The following is a 25162-nucleotide window of genomic DNA, read 5'->3' as shown; positions in this document are numbered from 1 at the left end:
TGTCATTCAAGTCTTCCTGTTTACTTGATTGAAATGTGATGTTCACGAAAGTCACCTCGATGGATAAGATAGAGTTAATCTACATGGCTGTGGTATTTGTTTTTTGCTCAATTCCGTAGTTTTTTGTAAATTGTCCTCCAAAGTTGTCTTAAATTAGAGTCGTAAAAAGTGTCACGACAAGCCTTTGTTCGAGTGAAATTTAATTTCCGTAAAACTCTGAAAAATAAAGAGATCCGATCAAACGGATTGAGTCGTCACGTACGATCTTAATAAAAGGGATATGGATATGATAAGGCGAATTCAGTTATCCTTCAGTTGTGTGATCTCGTGGTAAAAGATTTTTTTCGTAGGTGTTGGCTACAAATCCCTCTTTTTCTTACTATCCCCCAACGTAATTAAAAAAAACCTTTAAAATACAACCATATTGATAAAATAGATGGCATTTTGCAAAGAAAATAAGGTCCTCGTAATTTTAAGCGTTTGTGCATCACAGTGTGCCTTTGAAAGGTAGCACAATGCAAACATGGTACAATATAAGGCACAGTGCAATATGGACCATAGTGCCATATATCGCAATAACAGTAGAATAACCCTGAGTAGATTGGTCTAGTCGATTCTGCCGGAAAAAAGATTGGCTGCGTCAAGATCTGAAAGTCTCTGGTATGATGTTCATTGCATTGATTCCGAGATATTATAATAACAACAATTTTTTTTTGTATTTTTCGTTCCCAGCATCATCGCAGTCCTTTGTAGTGGAGTACTTCGTGTGGGCTATACGCGCGGACACTTACACGTACGTGTGGACGAACATAAACAACGGTCATCTTCTTTATATAAACACTAAAAAGACAAACATGACAAGGTCTATGAAGACCTACTGAGGAGCTTCGATGTTCTATAAAAATGGGAAAATAAATTCGATTGCTTCTTGTACGAGATGTTATTCATCAGAGAACTAAAACTAACTCTGAACCTACAATCCGCCTCGATCCGTGTTAAAATATTTCTGCAATATAATCTCACATTCTTCATCATGTAACTTCATTGTGGTTAATAATACTCACAGAATTCATTATCCTAACATTTACCTTGGCAATGGCATCATGAAAACTCCGAAACGTCGGTTAATATTGCTAATTTCTACGTGTTTAAACAAAATTTAATCTATTATTGAGGAAAATTCATTCGTCTAACGTGCTATGGATTGGTTTATTTTTTTTATGTTTCCGGGATGGTTTGATCAACGGAAGGTCTAGATAGCTTTTCCGATGGCAAATTAAGAAAGACATTGTTTCGAAAAACATTGTTTCGAAAAACATATGTTCACATCTGGGAAGAACAATGCACTTATTTACTTCTTATCTTATAATTTAGTGAAATGTTAATTCTATTGGAAGTTTTTTGTAGACTATTGATAAGAAGATACGTTTTAAATTATATGCAAATTATTGTCAAGGTCAGAAAAATAAGTACTACTTAGTTGAAGTGGTAATTGCACTTGAAAGTATTTAATGCGTGTTAATCTGTAAAAATTTGCGTTGTATTGAAGAAGAACGTTCTATATATATATATATATATATATATATATATATTATTGTTTTTTCTTTTTATTCGCCACACAACAGCTGCATTTAACAATTGCGTCAAACTGTCAAACTTATCACTATCATATCTGCAAAATACACTTACGTACAAATAACTAATGTTTCCGCGTTTGGTTCACCAACAAGTAAACGGAGAAAAGAAGAGTATGGCTATGAGTTCGTTGCACTACCATTTGTTTCTATTCCTGTGCTTCTATGCTGCTGTTCAGGCTCAATACAGAGAAGGCGATATCATGTTGGGCGGACTTTTTAGCGTGCACCAGGTGCCATACTGGCCAGGGTCGCGATTTGAAGAAGTATATTTGAGAGGACTTGGTCGCATGCAGGCAATGATCTTCGCAATCGAACGAATAAACAATGACACAAGTCTTCTTTCGAACATTTCCCTAGGATATGACATAAGGGATTACGGTGGAAACCTCTCAAAAGCTGCGGGACTCATTTATCAACTACTGACCGTTGATTCTTGCGTCAATTTAAGCCAAATTGCCCCAAGAAAGAAAGCCATCATTTCTTTAATAGGCCCAAACGAATCAAGAACAGCGCTATTCGTTGGTGGATTTCTTCGGATGCTCAATGTTTCGAGCATAACTGGAACAGCAACCAGTACGGAGCTTAGCTCTTTTACCTATAAACATTTATATCGAACAGTGCCTTCGGACAAGTTTCTTGCAAAAGCGATGGTTGACTTAATTACGCACTTTAACTGGGGTTATGTTGCTGTGGTTGGACAAGATGATTCGTATGGAAGAAGTGGAGCATGGGAAGTGGTTAGCGAAAGTTCGTCAAGGAAGAGCTCGTTCTGTATTGCTTTGACGGAGTTTATACGCCTCGAAAGTCCGCATCTGAGTGTTGGGAACATAGTTAAAAAGCTTAAACAGATGGACAATGTCAAAGTTGTGATCTTATGGTTATACGAGAATTACCAAACGAAGTTTTTGGCAGAGGTTCAGAGGCAAAACCTAACTGGACGTGTGTGGATTTTGAGCGAGATTCATTTAACTTCTACACTGCCAGTAAAAGGTATTCTGGAGAGCTCTTTAGGATTTCAATTCCATAAATTCAGCGACTCTGGCTTCAAGGAATATTTAAAAGAAATATTGGTCAAGGAGAGAGACGATAGAAGTTTTTCTGAATGGAACCACATTACAAGCGAAAAATGGAAGTTCTTGAAGAACATGAAGTGTGTTCATCGCCAAATTGAGCAGTGCTCTAACGAGTTGATTAAAGAAATCTACAGCTCCTATGTTCCGTACATCATTGACGCCGTATATGCCGTGGCACACGCACTAGATATTTTCAATCGAAATTTTAGCTATGACGAGACCAAAGATCGGGCGAAACTGCAGATAACCAATAGTTTTGACGTGCAGAAACTTCTTGGCCGCGTCAGTTTTGACGGACTAACTGGAAAAATCAAGTTCGATCGATTTGGCGACAGGAGCTCAGCGTATTATGACATTTTCAGCTTTAAAAATGTACCCAATGGAGATGTGGAGAGTGTTAAAATGGTGCTGATAGGAGAATGGAAAAATTCACAGAAAAACGAAACTCGCTTGATTTTTCATGAAGCCCTGAATTGGACGACTAAATCTGGTCGCCCTCCGAAATCGGAATGTTCGGAACAGTGTCCTCCTGGAACAAGGAAATCTTCTACCTCACCTTGTTGTTGGCAGTGCCTTCCGTGCCTTGGTGAAACTATCAGCTCATCTGCTGGTTCTGAAAGCTGCAGAGAATGTCCCAACGGTACAATAACTAACCAAGCGAACACAGAGTGTGTCGCCTTACCCTCTGCCAACATAAGCTATACGAATATAACCGGAATTGTGATTCTAACGTTTGGCACCCTCGGAGTTGTTGTCACATTGTTTTGTCTGGCTGCCCTCTGCAAATTCTGGAATAGTCCCATCGTCAAAGCATCTAATAGGGAGCTTAGCCTTTCCCTTTTACTTACAATTCTTGCATTATTCTCTCTGGTATATATTGATGTCTTTAAAACCACAAATACAATTTGCATGATCATATACCCGTTACGTTATTTGACCTATAACATCTGTCTCTCCACATTATTGGTAAAGGTGTTGCTTATTTCCTGTGCTTTTCAGGTTCCCATTATGACCAGTTTGGAACTCACTTCTCTTACAAACAAAGCACAGGTTGGGATTGTTATAGCATTTCTAGCTCCACTGTTGTTAGTGCTGATGCCATGGTTGCTTTTGGATCCACCCTTCAACTTTCAACATATCTATCCGAAACGTTACACCTTTAACGAATGCAAGGCATACTCCAGCTCAGTTGGAAAATCTCTATTCCTGGCAACATGCTTTTATATCTTCTTCCAAATGCTGGTGTCCTCGGTCTTTGCCTTTAAGATTAGGAAGATTCCTGAAAATTTCAGCGAGGCCAAACGAATCGCCTTTTCCATGTACATATTTTTGTTCTCGTTGCTTTGTTATCACCCGGTAGAACTGTCCTTGAATGGATGGTATGTAACGGTTGTGGACTGTGTAACAACTCTGTTGAGCGCCTATGGCTTCCTTTGTTGTCTATTTTTGCCCAAAATGTATATTCTGTTCTTCAGGCAAGAGATGAACGATGTGAATGGCATAAGACAAGAAGTCACTCAGTTCTCGTTTACTTCAGGTTGTGTACGTGTAAACCGTACTTTTGATAGTTCAAATTAGCGAGCTGAATTGTACAATAAGCCTTTTTAAGATCGGTAATTTTATTCAAGTGTGCCATAGACCTCAAAGTAAATGAAATTTGAATCCAATATTGAAGAAAATTTTAACTTTTAATTAGCACTGCATTACAAATATAAGCTTCAAGCCATAAAAACATTTAAAGTTGCCATGGATTGTTTCTTTTTATGTTTTAGGATGGCTTAGGTGTCGGGAATTTTAAATTTCCTTCCTTAATGGCAAGGAAGGAAACATTATTTAAGAAAACAAAGAGCAACGAAAGCGCGGAATAATAAACTGACGTTTTGCATTTTTAATCTTCCCTCATGATTGAGTATCTCTCTGGCATCTGTGCTGGGATTGGACTTTAAGCCTATTCTTTGTTATCCCTATTCATGGACTCCTTTCCACATATTAGCCCTGCCCTCATACAAGGCAAAGAGTCTTTTAATACCCTCGTCCATCCATTTCATTTCTTATTTCGGGACTGGAAGCAAAGAGAATTTGTGACCTGAGGCAAAAGCCGTGTCTTTTTTCGTAGCAGCAAAACTTATTTCCGCAACGTATGCTTCTTGCATGGCTAATTAGGAAACACTTTGTCTCCGCAATGATGTTTCCAAGTTTAGCCAAGCCTCTGGGCAGATGCTTAGATAATTAAACTGCATGAGATGAGAGCGATCTTCGCTGCAATGAACACTAGCTACCTAAGCAGAAACGAAAATAAGGTCTAAAAAAAAAAAAAAGGAAAAAAAAGGAAGACATTTTGTGCATGATTTGCGAGGGAGATGAAGGATGCAAATAGCATCAGACAAGAAGTCAATCAGCTCTCGTTTAGTTCATTCAATTTGTGTACGCGTAAACCCTGCTTTTGCTAATTCTAATCAAGAAGCTGAATCTTAAAATGAGCTTCCTTAAAATAATTTTGTTATTTTGAGTGTGTGAAAGACTTTTTCGTGCACGTAAATTAAAAATGGAATCTATGGTGGAGGAAAATTCATTTTATTAACTGACACTATTTTGCAAATACATTTATTACTTAACTTTTGTTAAAAATCACCAGGAAATACTAGTATGGATCGTTCCTTGTTATGTTGGCAGGATGCCTTATTTGGTAGGAGGTTTTGCTTCCCCGATGGCTAAGAAAGGAAGCATTGCGGTTGAGGAAGACAAATGGTCACGTGTGCGCTGAATAATAGAGTGACTGATTTGCATTTTTCAAGCCGTTTGTCATTTTTTTGTGTGAATATTTAATTTTTTTAGCGCAACATGCCAAATATAGATCAGGCGACTAGTTATTTAAAAACCGAGAAGTTCTTTACGCAACTACATTTCAAAAGTGTCACCACCGATCGTACATCGAAGCTTACTAGCCGCATATGGAACACAAATTTTAAGTATAATATTGGCCCGTCGCTTCAACTGAAATTGACATGTGTAATAACCTTCTTTGTAATATTAGTTTATTTGTTCAGTTGACTACTTCTTCTATTACGAGTGCAAAATAAATTCCATGTACGCAAAAATCAGTTCAACTGAAAATAAAAATTTACTTCAAATTAAAGTAGCCGCTTCAATGACAGGAGCGAATCAGTGACCCTTTGCATTTTTGGCCATTTACGGCTAACGGTTAACCCAATTGAGACCCTCTTGGTAAGAAGGTACGTTTGAATTAATATGCAAGTTATTGTTAAGTTCAGAAAGATAAGTTCTGCTTAGTTGGAGTGGTATTTGCATTTGAAAATTTTTAAAGCGTGATTATCTGTAAAAAATTGCGTTGTAAAAGGCTAGTTTCGAATTTTTTGTGCGAGATAGTCTGGTAACTAATTATCAGCACCAAGCCGAGGCCGAGGGTAATATGCGCTTATTTTGAAAGCAAGATCGGAGTGACTGTAAGTCGAATGTGAAGTTTTGTGCCATCCCTGTGCGCAAAAATAACTCTAAACAAGGCCGGACCTCAACTTTTTCTAGTTTCCAGGCGAAGAGGGACTAAGAAAGAAATGGAGTGCCTTCGGTTGTCGCGCTGATAAGGAGTTCACGTCCATCAAGAACTTGGATGTATGATCCAAACACTACGAGACTGAACAAATCGTGAAGACACTTTCTGTAATTAAAAGGCCAGCACGTGGCACGGTTCCAACAAAATTTAATCAGCAAACAGTCCGAAGAAGTCCAAATCAACGCGAAAAAGGTCGAATGAGGGGAGAAAACAAGACGCTAGCGATGACAGCATAGACGAACTTGCCACCAAAATTTTCCGCGTTTCTACTGATATTTCTCTGAAAGACCATTTTCTCTTTACTGTCTGCTATTATAGTTCTTGCGATTTTAGTTTGGAGAATTTGGTATTGGATTAACTAATAATCCTTAACTTAATATATATTTTTTCATTCTCATCACTTGTCTGCTTGATATTGTATTGATATTGTAAGGAGATATTCTGTTTTGGTCACTCATGGGAGTTAGAGGGTTAAAGTGTCACTTTTGAAACAAAATAACTGTTGCAGCTCTCCTCTTCGTCTATTTTATTTCAGTGGTATATTTGGAGCAGCACTTGGGCTGATAAGAGTGTCTCTGTTAGATACAGAAGTTTCCTATTCATGGGGAATAATTGATAGCCTCAATAAGGTCAGTAGTACAATTTAGATTCCAATACCTAGGCATTCTTTACTTAGTCCTGGTTTAGCGTCTGAGCCAAAAAAATTATTGTGAGCGTGATGATAGAGGTAAACAGAAAACAAGAAGATAAACTGTTTTTAATGATTTTTCGGATAAACTTCAAATAACGATCTAGGGAGGTAGAGGGAAAAAAGTCTTCATTTTGTTCGCGTGAGTGCAAATATTTTGACTTCAGAGCAGAAGTGGCTTGAAGTTTTTGTTCGTGACCTCTTTGCTTTTCATGCACCAACAGAAAAATCCAAGCAGCGTCACGAATTTCGTATTACTTCGGTACAAGGGTTGGTTATCGTTTGAGGAATAACTGAAAGTATTTTCAGAATCTTTTGGGTTTCGCCACTTGCCACTCTCACTCTTCTCTGTGGACTTGGAACTAAGTATACTGATCCAAGTTAAGCGGATACATCCCTCCCCCTCCCCCAATACGATTAATTCTGCTCCTCACCCCTTCCTTCTAGAAAACGCCTATGAATAATTTGTTAAAAGAAATTTGTCAATAAAATTTGAAACTTCAACACCCATCCCCCGCCTCTCCTCCCAGGCAACCTGCATGGGCATTTGAACTTTTGAAGGCTGGTCTGTGCAATTCTTGCCCCAACCTCTCCAGGAGCTGGATGTGATGTTCATTTTTTTTGTAATAGGCAAACTCAGAAATCATGGCTTTCTACGCACGGACCAATCCTTAAAACCTAGACCCTGTAGACCTTTTCTTCTGCCGAGCCATTTGCTCACGAAGGTGAATTTATACCTTTAATCACCTCCTTATTTAAAGATAAAACACTTGTATCCCGCTGGGAAGACTTAACACTTCCGGTTCAAATTCTCCACCCCAGCCGGGCAAGGTTTAAATTCCCCACCCCACGGGTAAAGACAATAGTCAAATACCCGTAGATCGCCCGGGGGGTGGATGTTGAACCTTCAGAATTGATCGGTGCACGATTGTTTCGTTGAAACAATTGATCGATGATAGTTAGGACTTGGATAACTCTACTACTCCACAGGTTGCCATATCGTTTCTGTCACTGTTTATTTTCGATGTCACCCTTGACAGTAACATGGCTGTGAGGTAAAATGGATGATTCCTTTTCATTTTATTATGTATTTTTTCTGATCTAGTATTTATCATTAATTAGTAAAGCCGTGTAGCTAAGGAAGTGTTTTGAGATTAGGACTAGTGTAAACAGGTTTTAAAGCTCGTCTTTGAGACGCAGCTGGTTGAACTTATGTATTAAATCCTTACAACGGTACCTGTGAGTGACATGTTCATGGCTTCGGTTCACGCCACGTTTTGCAGGAACAGGAAGCACGCTTTGACGTTTTTGCCACAGGAACCAAACGAGAGTATTGTAATTTAATTTCAAAAGGAACACTTTTTTTCATAACAAAGCCGAACGACATTCGGCAAAAAAATGCTGGCCTCAGTGATCTCGAGTTAAAACGTTTTTTTTTTAAGTGCTTGTAGGCGACGAATGCCTCTTTCTCTAATTTTTCCGCCTAGACGTAATTTTTTCAAAAACAGAACTTTTAAAATTACAACCATACTGATAAAATAGATGGCATCCTGCAAAAAAAATTAAGGTCCTCGTAGTTTTAAGCGTTTGTGCACCACAGTATGTCCTTGAAAGGTAGCACAATGCAAGCACGGTACAATATGAGGCACAGTGCAATATGGACCACAGTGCCATATATCGCAATAACAGTAGAATAACCTCTAGTAGATCGGTCTGGTCGGTCAATTCTGCCGGAAAGATGATTGACTGCGTCAAGATGTGAAAGTCTCTCGCATGATGTTTATCGCATTGATTCTGAGATATTATAATAACAAGAAATTTTTTATGGTATTTTTCGTTCCCAGCATCATCGCAGTCCTTTGTAGTAGAGTACTTTATTCGCACACAGTCACTGTTCAGGAAGAAGCCGAACAACGCACTGCTCATCCAGTCCGTGACAGTTAACAGTTAACTGTCAGCAGCAGTTGACACAAGGATATGAATTGAGTTTTTTATTAAATGTATGTTAAATTCTCAATGACTTGAAATGTGCCAAGCCAAGCCGTAGAGGCGTCATCTGTGTCCCACATATTACCTTAAAATGTAGGCGGCTAACCAACTTGAAGGAGTCAGTTTTTCTTTTTCTCTTAGTATCTGATTTCACCGCGTGTAGGTCACGGCCTTTTTGGGATTGCGTTGCGTTGCACAAAGAAATGGTGTCGACTGCGTTAAACGCTTGAAGATAGCGATCATTATATAAGTTAGCAAATGCCGATTCGTAACGTGTGATCTTAGTAAAAAGGTAAATGGATATGTTAAGGTGAGAAGTCTGATGGATACTGACACTGACTCTCTGTTTGTTTCATGGATAATTTACATATTTTTCTAGATCTTTTATTCACATTTAGGAATATCAGTAGCTGGCAATCAAGAGGATTGCCGCTGTCGCTGTTGTGTTGAAATAAAATTTAATCTGTTATTGAGGAAAATTCATTCGTCCAACGTGCTACGGATTGTTTTTTTGTTATGTTTCTGGGATGGTTTGATCAGCGGAAGGTCTAGCTAGCTTCTCCGATAAAATTAGAAAACATTGTTTCGAAAAACATATGGTCTCATCTGGGCAGAGTAATACTCCAATTAACTTCCTGTGGTATAATTTAGAGAAATGTATATTCTACTGGAAGTTATTTGAACACTGTTGGTAAGAAGGTACATTTGGATTAATATGCAATTATTCTGGGTATTTACATTTGAAAGTTTTCAATGCGTGTTAATCTGTAAAAAAATTGCGTTGTAATTGAAGAAGTAAGTTCTATAGATATATTAGAATTTTATCTTTTTATTCCTTACGCAACAGCTCCATTGAACAACTGCGTCGAACTGTCATAAAGCTAACATTACAATGTCCGAGATGTTTTAAATTTAAACACTTCCTACATATGGTCACCATTGTGGAGTAAAATTTGGTTTCTGAATTGAAATCAACATAAAAAGTTACTGATCACTACCATATGTGCAAAATACATCAACGTACAAATGTTTATGCGTTGGGTTCACCAACAAGTAAAAAAGGAAAAGACGTGTACTACTATGAGTTCGTTGCACTACCAGCTGTTTCTTTTCTTCTGCTTCTATACTGCTGTTCAGGCTCCATACAGAGACGGCGATATTATGTTGGGTGGACTTTTCAACGTGCACCAGCCGGCAGACCAGCCAGGGAGCCAATGCGGAGAGATAAATTTGAGAGGACTTGGTCTCATGCAGGCCATGATCTTCGCAATCGAACGAATAAACAACGACACAAGTCTTCTTTCTAATATTTCCCTAGGATATGACGTAAGGGATTACTGTGGAAACCTCTCAAAAGCTGCAGAACTTGTTTACAAACTTTTCACTGTTGATTCTTGCGTCAATTTAAGCCAAAATGCTACAAGAAAGAAAGCCATCATTTCGTTAATAGGCCCGAGCGAATCTAGCACAGCGCTATTCATCGGTGGATTTCTTCGAATGCTCAATGTTTCAAGCATAAGTGGATCAGCTACTAGTGCTGAACTTAGCTCCCTTACCTATGACCATTTCTTTCGAACAGTGCCTTCGGATACTTTTCTTGCAAAGGCGATGGTTGACTTGGTTACACACTTCAATTGGAGTTATGTTGCTGTCGTTGGACTAGATGATTCGTATGGACGAAATGGAGCATGGGCAGTAGTTAGCGAAAGTAGGTCAAGAAAAAACTCGTTCTGTATTGCTTTGACGGAGTTTGTACGCCACGAAAGTCTGAATCTAAGTATTTCGAACATAGTTAGAAAGCTTAAACAGATGGACAATGTCAAAGTTGTGATCTTATGGTTAACCAAAATTTACTTAACAAAGTTTTTGGCAGAGATTCAAAGGCAAAACCTGACTGGACGTGTGTGGATTTTGAGCGATGCTCCTTCAACTTCCACACAGCTAGTAGAAGGTATTCTCGAGAGCGCTTTAGGATTCGCATTCCATGCATTCAGCGACTCTGGCTTTAAGGAACATTTAAAAGATATATTTGTCAAGCTGGGAGACAATAAAAGTTTTCCTGAAAGGAGCTTCAGTACAAGCGAAATATGGAAGCGTTTGAAGAACAAGAAGTGTGTTCATCGCCAAATTGAGCAGTGCTCTAACGACTTGATTATGGAAAGCTACAGCTACTATGTTCCGTGCATCATCGACGCCGTATATGCCACGGCACATGCACTAGATATTTTCAGTCGAAATTTTAGCTTTAGCGAGACCAAAGATCGGGTGAAATTGCAGATAGCCCGTAGTTCTGACGTGCAGAAGCTTCTTGGCAGAGTAAATTTTGACGGACTATCTGGAAAAATCAAGTTTGATCGATTTGGTGACAGGGGTTGGGCGTATTACGACATTTTCAGCTTTAAAAAAGTACCCAATGGAGATGTCGAGAGCGTAAAAACGGTGCCGATAGGAGAATGGAAAATTTCAAAGAGGAACGAAACTCGCTTGATATTTCATGAGGCCTTGAATTGGACGACTAGTTCTGGTCGCCCTCCGAAATCTGACTGCTCGGAACAGTGTCCTCCAGGAACAAGAAAATCTTTTACCTCACCTTGTTGTTGGCAGTGCCTTCCGTGTCTTGGTGGAACCATCAGCCCATCTGCTGGTTCTGAAAGCTGCAGTGAATGCCCCATCGGAACAAAGTCTAACCAGGCTAAGACAGAGTGTGTCGCTTTACCCTCCGCCAACATAAGTTATGGTAGTGCGAGTGGAATTTTAATTCTTACCTTTGCTACGCTCGGTGTAGTGGTTACATTGCTTTGTCTGGCAGCCCTCTATAAATTCTGGAATAGTCCCATTGTCAAGGCTTCCAATCGAGAACTTAGCGTTGTTCTTTTACTCGCAATTCTGTCCTTATTGTCTTTGGCATTTATAAATGTCTTTTTATCCACGAATGTAATTTGCAAGATCATATACCCGTTACGTTATCTGACCTATAACTTCTGTCTCTCCATCTTATTGGTTAAGGTATTGCTTATTTCCAGTGCTTTTCAGGTTCCCATTATGACCAGTTTGGAATTCGCTTCTCTTTCTAACAAGGCACAAGTTCGGATTGTTATAGCATCTCTAGTTCCACTGTTGTCGGTGTTGATGCCATGGTTGCTTCTGGATCCACCCTTCAACATGCAACATACCTATCCGAAACGTTACACCTTTGACGAATGCAAGGCATACTCCAGCTCAGTTGGAAAGTCTCTATTCTTGGCAACATGCTTTTATATTTTCTTCCAAATGCTTCTGTCGTCATTCTGTGCCTTTAAGATTAGGAAAGTTCCTGAAAATTTCAGCGAGGCCAAACGAATCGCCTTTTCCATGTACATATTTTTGTTCTCGTTGCTTTGTTATCACCCTGTAGAATTGTCCATAGATGGATGGTATGTAACTGTTGTGGATTGTGTAACAACTCTGTTGAGCTCGTATGGTTTCCTTTGTTGTCTATTTTTGCCCAAAATGTATATTCTGTTCTTTAGGCAGGAGATGAACGATGCGAATGGCGTCAAACAAGAAGTCGCTCAGTTCTCGTTTAGTTCAGGTTGTGTACGCGTAAACCGTGCTTTTGATAGTTCAAATTAGCGAGCTGAATTGTACAATAAGCTTTCCTAGGATCGGTAATTTTGTTCGAGTCTGCCATAGACCTCTAAGAAAATGAAATGTGAATCTATTATTGAAGAAAATTTAAGCTTTTAATTAGCACTGCATTTCAAATATAGGCTTCAAGCCATAAAAGCACCTACAGTTGCCATGGATTGTTTCTTTTTATGTTTTCAAGATGACTTAGTTATCGGGAAGTTTATATTTACTTCCTTGATGGCAAGGAAGAAAACATTATTTAAGAAAACAAATGGCTTCGAAAGCGCGGAATATTAAACCGACATTTTGCATTTTTCATTTGCATTTTTAATCTTCCCTCATGGTTGAATATTTCTTTGCCATCTGAGCTTGGATTGGACATTAAGCCTATTCTTTGTTATCCCTATTCATGGACTCCTTTCCACATATTAGCCCTGCCCTCAAACAAAGCAAAGAGTTCTTTTATATCCTCGTCCATCCATTTCCTTTCCTACTTCGGAACTGGAAGCAAAGAGCATTTATGACCTGAGGCAAAAGCCTTGTCTTTTTTCTTAGCAGCAAAAACGTATTTCCGCAACATATGCTTCTTGCATGGCTAATTAGGAAACACTTTGTCTCCGCAATGACGTTTCCAAGTTTAGCCAAACCTTTGGGCAGTTGCTTAGATAATTAAACGGCATGAGATGAGAGTGATCTTCGCTGCTATGAACACTAGCTACTTAAAGCAGTAACGAAAATAAAGTCTGGAAAAAAAAGGGAAAAATTAAAGTGCTCTGTGAGCAAACTCGTGAATTGACACATGATTTTTTTAGATTATGTTTAATGTTATCTGGTTTAGGGAATTTAGTGGTTGATTGTCATAGTTAGAGTACGAGCAGTAGTTCAGTGTTCGCTTATGTAGTGAAGAAACAAAGCAACGTTGGGATAAGAAGGCATTACAATTGAAATGATCACGCTATTACATTTGACAAGGTGGATGATGTCATGTGTTTGAAACGTCTATCATTTTTTTTTCTGGTGCAAAAGAAAAGGTTGGAAGTAAATGTGGGTGAAAAGCGAAATTTACTGTCTTTCGTGGTAAATATTAGAAAATCAAGGCAATACTGTCTTAATGAAAACATTAACGATTCCCTCTTTATCAAATGAGACAAACGGGAACGAGTTTTAAGTGATATAACTAAGCCAAGCCTGCCACCGTCATTTTGGATCTCCGCCTGGGTAGATTTAAGTCACGTGCTAGGCAACGTATAATCAATAACAAGATAGAATTTCATTTCAGGCCTATTTATCAATTTTGTGGTGTGTAACTTTCGCACTTTAGTACGTTTTATGTATGTTGAATCTTCAAATTGTCTTGAAACTTAAAAGAAAATTGTTCTTTAAAAATTCACTGAAAATCGGCAGCTAAAATTGTTTGTTTAGGTGTTATTTGATTTTCGTGTTAACTTGTTATTTCGTCAGTCGCCGGCATCTTCTGTTGCTTCACACAGGAAAAACTCACGCGACGAAACGTAATGATCAATTTTGTCCTCAATCTCACGCCATAACAGAGAAAGCTTTTGAACATCTGTAAACTCCGAGCGCTTCGTAGAAAGTGATATTTTCAATAAATCTTCGAATTGTTTTCAAGCTCAAGGATTGTAAATTACAATTTTATGAAAAAACGAAGGTTGTTCTGTTATTTCAGTGTGAATCCTTGCATGCCTGCCAGTCGCTGGCGCCGCTTGTTGAAACTAAAACGAAAAAAAAAAACTCTTAAGATTATTATTGGCTTCTTTTTCACCCCACCACTATTCTTAGCAACAAAGGTCGCCATTTCGTATGTTTATTGCTCGCCAAAAACTATCAAATGCACTCAAAAGCCTAAAATCTAAAAAAAGTTTACAGGAATCGACCAATCGAGCGAGCGAGCGAGCGAATGCCATTCCTCACATCGTATCTATAACTCGCTCTTGCGCATGCGCGCAATTCATGAGTTAAAAAGGAAGACATTTTGTGCATGATTTGAGAAGGAGATGAACGATGCGAATAGCATCAGACAAGAAGTCAATCAGCTCTCGTTTAGTTCATTCAATTTGTGTACGCATAAACCCTGCTTTTGGTAGTTCGAATCAGGAAGCTGAATCTTACAATTAGCTTTCTTAAAATAATTGTGTTATTTTGAGTGTGTGAAAGACTTCTACATGCACGTAGATAAAAAAAATGGAACCTATGAAGGAGGAAAATTCATGTTATTAACTGACACTGTATTGCAAATATGTTTATTACTTGACTTTTGATAAAAATCACCAGGAAATACTAGTATGGATCGTTCCTTGTTATATTGGCAGGATGGCTCATTTGGTAGGAGGTTTTGCTTCCCCGATGGCTAAGAAAGGAAGCATTGCAGTTGCGGAAGACAAAGGGCCAGTGTGCGCTGAGTAATGGAGTGACTAATTTGCATTTTTCAAGCCGTTTGTCATTTTTTTTTGTGAATATTTAATTATTTTAGCGCAACTTGCCAAAAATAGATCAGGCGACTAGTTATTTAAAAACCGAGAAGTCCGTTACGCAACTTACATTTCAAAAGTGTCACCACCGATCGCACATTGAAGCTTATTAGCCGCATATGGAACACAAATTGTAAGTATAATATTTGCCCGTCGCTTCAACTGAAATTGACATGTGTAATAACCTTTGTAATATTAGTTTATTTTTCAGTTGACTACTTCTGTTACGAGTGCAAAATAAATGCCAATTCAATCAAAGGAGCGAATCAGTGACTCTTTGTATTTTTAATCTTCCTCTATGACAACATACCAGGAAGTCTTCAGAAACTGCGTTAAACAATTTCACTTCTCTCATACAAGCTAAGAAGTAACTATCTCCTTGTTCAATAGAAGTCTAGCTAGCTTCTCCGATGACAAAATATGAAAACATTGTTTCGAAAAACATAAAGTCACATCTGGGCAGAATGATTTCTGATTAACTTCCTGTCATATAAGTAAGTGAAATATTTTATTTATTTTATCGGAAGTTACTTTTACCCTGTTGGTATAGGGTCTCAATGGGGTGATGCTTTACGGCTGACGGTTATAGTTTTGGCAAATTTATGGCTAACAGTTAACACTTTTTCATTGTTTCCACTAGACATATTTTTTACAGTAAACTTTTTTTCGACTAACAGTAAGAATTTGCCAGTTTTTACGCCTGACGGCTAAATTTTTTGGCCGTTTTACGAATAACGGGTACCCAATTGAGACCCTCTTGGTAGGAAGGTACGTTTGAATTAATATGCAAATTATTGTCAAGTTCAGAAAGAGACGTTCCACTCAGTTGGAGTGGTATTTGCATTTGAAAATATTTAAAGCGTGATTATCTGTAAAAAATTGCGTCGTAATAGGCTAGTTTCGAATTGTCTGTGCGAGATAGTCTGGTAACTAATTATCACCACCAAGCCGAGGCAGAGGGGAATATGCGCTTATTTTGAAATTAAAGCAAGATCGGAGTAACTGTAGGTCGAATATGAAGTTTTGTGTCATCCATGTGCGCAAAAATAACTCTAAACAAGGCCGGACCTCAACTTTTTCTTGTTTCCAGGCGAAGAGAGACTAATAAAGAAATGGAGTGCCTTCGGTTGTCGCGCTGATAAGGAGTTCACGTCCATCAAGAACTTGGATGTATGATCCAAACACTACGAGACTAAACAAATCCTGAAGACACTTTCTGTAATTAAAAGGCCAGCACGTGGCACGGTTCCAACAATATTTAATCAGCGAACAGTCCGAAGAAGTCCAAATCAACGCGAAAAAGGTCGAATGAGGGGAGAAAACAAGACGCAAGCGATGACAGCATAGACGAACTTGCCACCAAAATTTTCCGCGTTTCTACTGATATTTCTCTGAAAGACCATTTTCTCTTTACTGTCTGCTATTATAGTTCTTGCGATTTTAGTTTGGAGAATTTGGTATTGGATTAACTAATAATCCTTAACTTAATATATATTTTTTCATTCTCATCACTTGTCTGCTTGATATTGTATTGATATTGTAAGGAGATATTCTGTTTTGGTCACTCATGAGAGTTAGAGGGTTAAAGTGTCACTTTTGAAACAAAATAACTGTTGCAGCTCTCCTCTTCGTCTATTTTATTTCAGTGGTATATTTGGAGCAGCACTTGGGCTGATAAGAGTGTCTCTGTTAGATACAGAAGTTTCCTATTCATTGGGAATAATTGATAGCCTTAATAAGGTCAGTAGTACAATTTAGATTCCAATACCTAGGCATTCTTTACCTAGTCCTGGTTTAGCGTTTGAGCCAAAAAAATTATTGTGAGCGTGATGATAGAGGTAAACAGAAAACAGGAAGATAAACTGTTTTTAATGATTTTTCGGATAAACTTCAAATAACGATCTAGGGAGGTAGAGGGAAAAAAGTCTTCATTTTGTTCGCGTGAGTGCAAATATTTTGACTTCAGAGCAGAAGTGGCTTGAAGTTTTTGTTCGTGACCTCTTTGCTTTTCATGCACCAACAGGAAAATCCAAGCAGCGTTACGAATTTCGTATTACTTCGGTACAAGGGTTGGTTATCGTTTGAGGAATAACTGAAAGTATTTTCAGAATCTTTTGGGTTTCGCCACTTGCCACTCTTCTCTGTGGACTTGGAACTAAGTATACTGATCCAAGTTAAGCGGATACATCCCTCCCCCTCCCCCAATACGATTAATTCTGCTCCTCACCCCTTCCCTCTAGAAAACGCCTATGAATAATTTGTTAAAAGAAATTTGTCAATAAAATTTGAAACTTCAACCCCCATCCCCCGCCCCTCCTCCCAGACAACCTGCATGGGCATTTGAACTTTTGAAGGCTGGTCTGTGCAATTCTTGCCCCAACCTCTCCAGGAGCTGGATGTGATGTTCATTTTTTTTTGAAATAGGCAAACTCAGAAATCATGGCTTTCTACGCACGGACCAATCCTTAAAACCTAGACCCTGTAGACCTTTTCTTCTGCCGAGCCATTCGCTCACGAAGGTGAATTTATACCTTTAATCACCTCCTTATTTAAAGATAAAACACTTGTATCCCGCTGGGAAGACTTAACACTTCCGGTTCAAATTCTCCACCCCAGCCGGGCAAGGTTTAAATTCCCCACCCCACGGGTAAAGACAATAGTCAAATGCCCGTAGATCGCCCGGGGGGTGGATGTTGAACCTTCAGAATTGATCGGTGCACGATTGTTTCGTTGAAACAATTGATCGATGATAGTTAGGACTTGGATAACTCTACTACTCCGCAGGTTGCCATATCGTTTCTGTCACTGTTTATTTTCGATGTCACCCTTGACAGTAACATGGCTGTGAGGTAAAATGGATGATTCCTTTTCATTTTTGTTTATGTATTTTTTCTGATCTAGTATTTATCATTAATTAGTAAAGCCGTGTAGCTAAGGAAGTGTTTTGAGATTAGGACTAGTGTAAACAGGTTTTAAAGCTCGTCTTTGAGACGCGGCTGGTTGAAGTTATGTATTAAATCCTTACAACGGTACCTGTGAGTGACATGTTCATGGCTTCGGTTCACGCCACGTTTTGCAGGAACAGGAAGTACGCTTTGACGTTTTTGCCACAGGAACCAAACGAGAGTATTGTAATTTAATTTCAAAAGGAACACTTTTTTTCATAACAAAGCCGAACGACATTCGGCAAAAAAATGCTGGCCTCAGTGATCTCGAGTTAAAACGTTTTTTTTAAGTGCTTGTAGGCAACGAATGCCTCTTTCTCTAATTTTTTCGCCTAGACGTAATTTTTTCAAAAACAGAACTTTTAAAATTACAACCATACTGATAAAATAGATAGCATCCTGCAAAAAAAATTAAGGTCCTCGTAATTTTAAGCGTTTGTGCACCACAGTATGCCCTTGAAAGGTAGCACAATGCAAGCACGGTACAATGTGAGGCACAGTGCAATATGGACCACAGTGCCATATATCGCAATAACAGTAGAATAACCCCGAGTAGATCGGTCTGGTCAGTCAATTCTGCCGGAAAGATGATTGACTGCGTCAAGATCTGAAAGTCCCCCGCATGATGTTTATCGCATTGATTCTGAGATATTATAATAACAAGAAATTTTTTATGGTATTTTTCGTTCCCAGCATCATCGCAGTCCTTTGTAGTGGAGTACTTTATTCGTACACAGTCACTGTTCAGGAAGAAGCCGAACAACGCACTGCTCATCCAGTCCGTGACAGTTAGCAGTTAACTGTCAGCAGCAGTTGACACAAGGATATGAATTGAGTTTTTTTATTAAATGTATGTTAAATTCTCAATGACTTGAAATGTGCCAAGCCAAGCCGTAGAGGCGTCATCTGTGTCCCACATATTACCTTAAAATGAAGGCGACTAACCAACTTGAAGGAGTCAGTTTTTCTTTTCCTCTTAGTATCTGATTTTACCTTGTGTAGGTCACGGCCTTTTTTGGGATTGCGTTGCGTTGCACAAAGAAATGGTGTCGACTTCGTTAAACGCTTGAAGATTGCGATCATTATATAAGTTAGCAAATGCCAATTCGTAATGTGCGATCTTAGTAAAAAGGTAAATGGATATGTCAAGGGGAGAAGTCTGATGGATACTGACACTGACTCTCTTTTTGTTTCATGGATAATTTACATATTTTTCTAGATCTTTTATTCACATTTAGGAATATCAGTAGCTGTCAATCAAGAGGATTGCCGCTGTCGCTGTTGTGTTTAAATAAAATTTAATCTGTTATCGAGGAAAATTCATTCGTCCAACGGGACGGAATGGTTTGATCAGCGGAAGGTCTAGCTAGCTTCTCCGATAAAATTAGAAAACATTGTTTCGAAAAACATATGGTCTCATCTGGGCAGAGTAATACTCCAATTAACTTCCTGTGGTATAATTTAGAGAAATGTATATTCTACTGGAAGTTATTTGAACACTGTTGGTAAGAAGGTACATTTGAATTAATATGCAATTATTCTCAAGTACATAAAAATACGTTCTAACTAGTTGGAGTAGTATTTACATTTGAAAGTTTTCAATGCGTGTTAATCTGTAAAAAATCGCGTTGTAATTGAAGAAGTAAGTTCTATAGATATATTAGAATTTTCTCCTTTTATTCCCTACGCAAAAGCTTCATTGAACAACTGCGTCAAACTGTCAAAGCTAGCATTACAATGTCCGAGATGTTTTAAATTTAAACACTTCCTACATATGGTCACCATTGTGGAGTAAAATTTGGTTTCTGAATTGAAATCAACATAAAAAGTTACTGTTCACTATCATATGTGCAAAATACATCAACGTACAAATGTTCATGCGTTGGGTTCACTAACAAGTAAAAAAGGAAAAGACGTGTACTGCTATGAGTTCGTTGCACTACCAATTGTTTCTTTTCTAAGTACTACTTAGTTGAAGTGGTAATTGCATTTGAAAGTTTTTAATGCGTGTTAATCTGTAAAAATTTGCGTTGTATTGAAGAAGAACGTTTTATATAGATATATTATTGTTTTTTCTTTTTATTCGCCACGCAACAGCTGCATTTAACAATTGCGTCAAACTGTCAAACTTATCACTATCATATCTGCGAAATACACGTACGTACAAATAACTAATGTTTCCGCGTTTGGTTCACCAACAAGTAAACGGAGAAAAGAAGAGTATTGCTATGAGTTCGTTGCACTACCAGTTGTTTCTTTTCTTCTGCTTCTATGCTGCTGTTCAGGCTCCATACAGAGAAGGCGATATTATGTTGGGCGGACTTTTTAGCGTGCACCAGGCGCCAGACTGGCCAAGGTCGCCATTTGAAGAGATATATTTGAGAGGACTTGGTCGCATGCAGGCCATGATCTTCGCAATCGAACGAGTAAACAATGACACGAGTCTTCTTTCGAACATTTCCCTAGGATATGACATAAGGGATTACGGTGGAAACCTCTCAAAAGCTGCGGGACTCATTTATCAACTACTGACCGTTGATTCTTGCGTCAATTTAAGCCAAAATGCCTCAAGAAAGAAAGCCATCATTTCTTTAATCGGCCCAAACGAATCTAGGACAGCGCTATTCATTGGTGGATTTCTTCAGATGCTCAATGTTTCGAGCATAACTGGAACAGCAACCAGTACGGAGCTTAGCTCTTTTACCTATAAACATTTATATCGAACGGTGCCTTCGGACAAGTTTCTTGCAAAAGCGATGGTTGACTTAATTACGCACTTTAACTGGGGCTATGTTGCTGTGGTAGGACAAGATGATTCGTATGGAAGAAGTGGAGCATGGGCAGTGGTTAGCGAAAGTTCGTCAAAGAAGAGCTCGTTCTGTATTGCTTTGGCGGAGTTTATACGCCTCGAAAGTCCGCATCTGAGTGTTCGGAACATAGTTAAAAAGCTTAAACAGATGGACAATGTCAAAGTTGTGATCTTATGGTTATACGAGAATTACCAAACGAAGTTTTTGGCAGAGGTTCAGAGGCAAAACCTAACTGAACGTGTGTGGATTTTGAGCGAGATTCATTTAACTTCTACACTGCCAGTAAAAGGTATTCTCGAGAGCTCTTTAGGATTTCAATTCCATAAATTCAGCGACTCTGGCTTCAAGGAATATTTAAAAGAAATATTGGTCAAGGAGAAAGACGATAGAAGTTTTTCTGAATGGAACCACATTACAAGCGAAAAATGGAAGTTTTTGAAGAACATGAAGTGTGTTGATCCCCAAATTGAGCAGTGCTCTAGCGAGTTGATTAAAGAAGTCTACAGCCCCTATGTTCCGTACATCATTGACGCCGTATATGCAGTGGCACACGCACTAGATATTTTCAATCGAAATTTTAGCTATGACGTGACCAAAGATCGGGCGAAATTGCAGATAGCCAATAGTTTTGACGTGCAGAAGCTTCTTGGCCGCGTCAGTTTTGACGGACTAACTGGAAAAATCAAGTTTGATCGATTTGGCGACAGGAGCTCGGCGTTTTATGACATTTTCACCTTTAAAAATGTACCCAATGGAGATGTCGAGAGCGTAAAAATGGTGCTGATAGGAGAATGGAAAAATTCAAAGAGGAACGAAACTCGCTTGATTTTTCATGAAGCCCTGAATTGGACCACTAAATCTGGTCGCCCTCCGAAATCGGAATGTTCAGAACAGTGTCCCGCTGGAACAAGGAAATCTTCTACCTCACCTTGTTGTTGGCGGTGCCTTCCGTGCCTTGGCGAAACCATCAGCTCATCTGCTGGTTCTGAAAGCTGCAGAGAATGTCCCAACGGAACAATATCTAACCCAGCGAATACAGAGTGTGTCGCCTTACCCTCTGCCAACATAAGCTATACGAATATAACCGGAATTGTGATTCTAACGTTTGGCACCCTCGGAGTAGTTGTCACATTGTTTTGTCTGGCTGCCCTCTGCAAATTCTGGAATAGTCCTATCGTCAAGGCATCTAATAGGGAGCTTAGCCTTTCCCTTTTATTTACAATTCTTGCATCATTCTCTCTGGTATATATTAATGTCTTTAAAACCACAAATACAATTTGCATGATCATATACCCGTTACGTTATCTGACCTATAACATCTGTCTCTCCACATTATTGGTAAAGGTGTTGCTTATTTCCTGTGCTTTTCGGGTTCCCATTATGACCAGTTTGGAACTCACTTCTCTTCCAAACAAAGCGCAGGTTGGGATTGTCATAGTATTTCTAGCTCCACTGTTGTCGGTGCTGATGTCATGGTTGTTTTTGGATCCACCCTTCAACTTCCAACATATCTATCCGAAACGTTACACCTTTAACGAATGCAAGGCATACTCTAGCTCAGTTGGAAAGTCTCTTTTCCTGGCAACATGCTTTTATATCTTCTTCCAAATGCTGGTGTCCTCGGTCTGTGCCTTTAAGGTTAGGAAGATTCCTGAAAATTTCAGCGAGGCCAAACGAATCGCCTTTTCCATGTACATATTTTTGTTCTCGTTGCTTTGTTATCACCCGGTAGAATTGTCCTTGGATGGATGGTATGTAACGGTTGTGGACTGTGTAACAACTCTTTTGAGCGCGTACGGTTTCCTTTGTTGTCTATTTTTGCCCAAAATGTATATTCTGTTCTTCAGGCAGGAGATGAACGATGCGAATGGCATAAGACAAGAAGTCACTCAGTTCTCGTTTAGTTCAGGTTGTGTACGCGTAAACCCTGCTTTTGATAGTTCAAATTAGCGAGCTGAATTGTTCAATAAGCTTTCTTAAGATCGGTAATTTTGTTCAAGTGTGCCATAGACCTCTAAGTAAATGAAATTTGAATCCAATATTGAAGAAAATTTTAACTTTTAATTAGCACTGCATTACAAATATAGGCTTCAAGCCATAGAAACACTTAAAGTTGCCATGGATTGCTTCTTTTTATGTTTTAGGATGGCTTAGGTATCGGGAATTTTAAATTTTCTTTCTTGATGGCAAGGAAGGAAACATTATTTAAGAAAGCAAAGGGCAACGAAAGCGCGGAATAATAAACTGACATTTTGCATTTTTAATCTTCCCTCATGATTGACTATCTCTCTGGCATCTGTGCTGGGATTGGACTTTAAGCCTATTCTTTGTTATCCCTATTCATGGACTCCTTTCCACATATTAACCCTGCCCTCACACAAGGCAAAGAGTCTTTTAATACCTTCGTCCATCCATTTCCTTTCCTATTTCGGGACTGGAAGCAAAGAGAATTTGTGACCTGAGGCAAAAGCCGTGTCTTGTTTCTTAGCAGCAAAACTTATTTCCGCAAGGTATGCTTCTTGCATGACTAATTAGGAAACACTTTATCTCCGCCATGATGTTTCCAAGTGTAGCCAGCCTTTGGGCAGATGCTTAGATAATTAAACTGCATAAGACGAGAGCGATCTTCGCTGCTATGAACACTGGCTACTTAAGCAGAAACGAAAATAAAGTCTGAAAAAAAAAAAGGAAAAAAAGGAAGACTTTTTGTGCATGATTTGCGAGGGAGATGAAGGATGCGAATAGCATCAGACAAGAAGTCACTCAGTTCTCGTTTAGTTCATTCAATTTGTGTACGCGTAAACCCTGCTTTTGATAGCTCTAATCAGGAAGCTGAATCTTACAATTAGCCTTCTTAAAATAATTGTGTTATTTTGAGTGTGTGAGACTTCTACATGCACGTAAATAAAAAAAAATGGAACCTATGAAGGAGGAAAATTCATGTTATTAACTGACACTGTATTGCAAATATGTTTATTACTTGACTTTTGATAAAAATCACCAGAAAATACTAGTATGGATCGTCCCTTGTTATGTTTGCAGGATGGCTCATTTAATAGGAGGTTTTGCTTCCCCGATGGCTAAGAAAGGAAGCATTGCAGTTGCGGAAGACAAATGGCCAGTGTGCGCTGAATAATAGAGTGACTGATTTGCATTTTTCAAGCCGTTTGTCATTTTTTTGTGTGAATATCTAATTATTTTAGCGCAACTTGCCAAATATAGATCAGGCGACTAGTTATTTAATAATCGAGAAGTTCGTTACGCAACTTACATTTCAAAAGTGTCACCACCGATCGTACATCGAAGCTTAATAGCCGCATATGGAATACAAATAGTAAGTATAATATTGGCCCGTCGCTTCAACTGAAATTGACATGTGTAATAACCTTCTTTGTAATATTAGTTTATTTTTCAGTTGACTACTTCTGTTACAAGTGCAAAATAAATTCCATGTGCGCGAAAATCAGTTCAACTGAAAATAAAAATTAACTTCAAATTAAAGTAGCCAATTCAATTAAAGGAGCGAATCAGTGACTCTTTGTATTTTTAATCTTCCTCTATGAGAACATACCAGGAAGTCTTCAGACACAGCGTTAGAAAATTCCTCTTCCCTCATAGAAGCTAAGAAGTAACTATCTCCTTATTCAATTTGCCAGTTTTTACGCCCGGCCGCTAAATTTTTGGCCGTTTTACAGCTAACGGGTAACCCAATTGAGACCCTCTTGGTAAGAAGGTACGTTTGAATTAATACGCAAGTTATTGTCAAGTTCAGAAAGAGACGTTCTACTCAGTTGGAGTGGTATTTGCATTTGAAAATTTTTAAAGCGTGATTATCTGTAAAAAATTGCGTTGTAATAGGCTAGTTTTGAATTGTCTGTGCAAGATAGTCTGGTAACTAATTATCAGCACCAAGTCGAGGCCGAGGGAAATATGCGCTTATCTTGAAATTAAAGCAAGATCGGAGTAACTGTAAGTCGAATATGAAGTTTTGTGTCATCCTTGTGCGCAAAAATAACTCTAAACAAGGCCGGACCTCAACTTTTTCTAGTTTCCAGGCGAAGAGAGACTAAGAAAGAAATGAAGTGCCTTCGGTCGTCGCGCCGATAAGAGTTCACGTCCATCAAGAACTTGGATGTATGATCCAAACACTACGAGACTAAACAAATCCTAAAGACACTTTCTGGAATTAAAAGGCCGGCACGTGGCACGGTTCCAACAATATTTAATCAGCAAACAGTCCGAAGAAGTCCAAATCAACGCGAAAAAGGTCGAATGAGGGGAGAAAACAAGACTCTAGCGATGACAGCATAGACGAACTTGCCACCAAAATTTCCGCGTTTCTACTGATATT

The 25162-nt window shown here is 38.7% G+C and overlaps 4 protein-coding genes across 8 annotated transcripts; all 4 read left to right on the top strand.

The window, feature by feature from the left end:
* Positions 1-1656: 1656 nt before the first annotated feature.
* LOC149053452 (extracellular calcium-sensing receptor-like) lies at positions 1657-5143 on the top strand. The gene has a single exon (XM_089201357.1). It carries the CDS (start codon positions 1703-1705, stop codon positions 4286-4288), a length of 2586 nt encoding a protein of 861 aa, XP_089057483.1. The 5' UTR covers positions 1657-1702; the 3' UTR covers positions 4289-5143.
* A 241-nt stretch (positions 5144-5384) lies between these two features.
* LOC149053451 (uncharacterized) lies at positions 5385-9437 on the top strand. The gene is made up of 4 exons (XM_089182987.1): positions 5385-5458; positions 6790-6910; positions 7960-8024; positions 8814-9437. Exons 1-4 carry the CDS (start codon positions 5385-5387, stop codon positions 8911-8913), a joined length of 360 nt encoding a protein of 119 aa, XP_089039113.1. The 3' UTR covers positions 8914-9437.
* A 147-nt stretch (positions 9438-9584) lies between these two features.
* Positions 9585-12874, top strand: LOC113670470 (extracellular calcium-sensing receptor). The gene has a single exon (XM_089202411.1). The coding sequence runs from the start codon at positions 9985-9987 to the stop codon at positions 12568-12570; it is 2586 nt and encodes an 861-aa protein (XP_089058537.1). The 5' UTR covers positions 9585-9984; the 3' UTR covers positions 12571-12874.
* Positions 12875-15384: 2510 nt separating this feature from the next.
* LOC149053450 (extracellular calcium-sensing receptor-like) lies at positions 15385-23356 on the top strand. 5 transcript variants are annotated; one of them, XM_089202390.1, is made up of 4 exons: positions 15387-16796; positions 17481-17575; positions 17841-17905; positions 18695-23356. In XM_089202390.1, exon 4 carries the CDS (start codon positions 20176-20178, stop codon positions 22759-22761), a length of 2586 nt encoding a protein of 861 aa, XP_089058516.1. In that variant the 5' UTR covers positions 15387-16796; positions 17481-17575; positions 17841-17905; positions 18695-20175; the 3' UTR covers positions 22762-23356. The 5 variants fall into 5 exon arrangements, with proteins under 5 accessions (XP_089058521.1, XP_089058528.1, XP_089058516.1 ...); XM_089202395.1 differs by lacking the exon at positions 17841-17905 and having other exon boundaries at positions 15385-16796; XM_089202380.1 differs by lacking the exon at positions 17481-17575 and having other exon boundaries at positions 15389-16796.
* The last annotated feature ends 1806 nt before the right edge of the window (positions 23357-25162 follow it).

This window comes from Pocillopora damicornis, chromosome 1 (genome assembly GCF_964200805.1).
Source record: "Pocillopora damicornis chromosome 1, jaPocDami1.2, whole genome shotgun sequence".
Lineage (NCBI taxonomy): Eukaryota > Metazoa > Cnidaria > Anthozoa > Scleractinia > Pocilloporidae > Pocillopora > Pocillopora damicornis.
This window is presented reverse-complemented; position numbering and strand designations above follow the sequence as displayed.